General features: G+C 38.6%; 1 protein-coding gene across 1 annotated transcript in view; it reads left to right on the forward strand.

Moving 5' to 3' along the window:
* Positions 1-259: 259 nt before the first annotated feature.
* The window catches only part of LOC108518746 (ankyrin repeat domain-containing protein 13A-like), a gene marked incomplete at its 5' end in the record, with an annotated part of 3417 nt that continues 2987 nt past the window's right edge, over positions 260-689 (forward strand). Inside the window, one exon of the mRNA XM_017857366.1 lies at positions 260-305. Within this exon, the coding sequence (XP_017712855.1) occupies positions 260-305 (46 nt within the window). The remainder of the gene's footprint in view (positions 306-689) is intronic.

Raw genomic sequence — 689 nt, forward strand, 5'->3', positions numbered from 1 at the left:
CCGCCATGTTGTCCAGGCTGGTGTCAAATTCCTGAGCGCAAGTCATCACCTGCCTCAGCCTCCCAAAGTGCTGGGATTACAGGCGTGAGCCACCTCACCCGGCTAGGGGCTTATATTTTGTTTCTTCTTATTTTCTCTTTTCTTTTTTCTTTTTTTTTTTATTTGAAACCCAGGGTTTTTAAGAACCCTGTTAACCCCTGCTTATGTTGTGTTGATAGTGCCAAGGGTAATCTGTTTTAAATCTTTGTCTGCCCTTCAGGCTCCGGATTTCTATGTGCAGATGAAATGGGAATTCACCAGCTGGGGTGAGTGGCTGTGGGCTTGTTATTTATTTCTCTTTCTAAATTTACTTAGCCCGCATGTAGGTTTATTTTTCCTTTGTAAAAGTTACATGTGCTTTTTTTTTAATCAAGGAAATATATGGTGAAGAATAAGGAAAAATAATCACCGATAGTCCCATTTAAACACAACTTTTAATGCTTTGTGTGTTTTTCATCCAGTCTTCCCCCCAATGCATAGGACTTTTCCTCCCAAGCATTCATGAAGATAGTATATAGACAGTTTCATTTCTTCCTTTTGTCATTTATAGCTGACATCTGTATTATTAGTTTTAAAATGTCACTTTATTTTTATTTTTATTTTTTTGAGACAGAGTCTCACTCTGTTGCCCAGGCTGGAGTGTAGTGGCA

Source organism: Rhinopithecus bieti, unplaced genomic scaffold (assembly GCF_001698545.2).
Source record: "Rhinopithecus bieti isolate Rb0 unplaced genomic scaffold, ASM169854v2 scaffold_47319, whole genome shotgun sequence".
Lineage (NCBI taxonomy): Eukaryota > Metazoa > Chordata > Mammalia > Primates > Cercopithecidae > Rhinopithecus > Rhinopithecus bieti.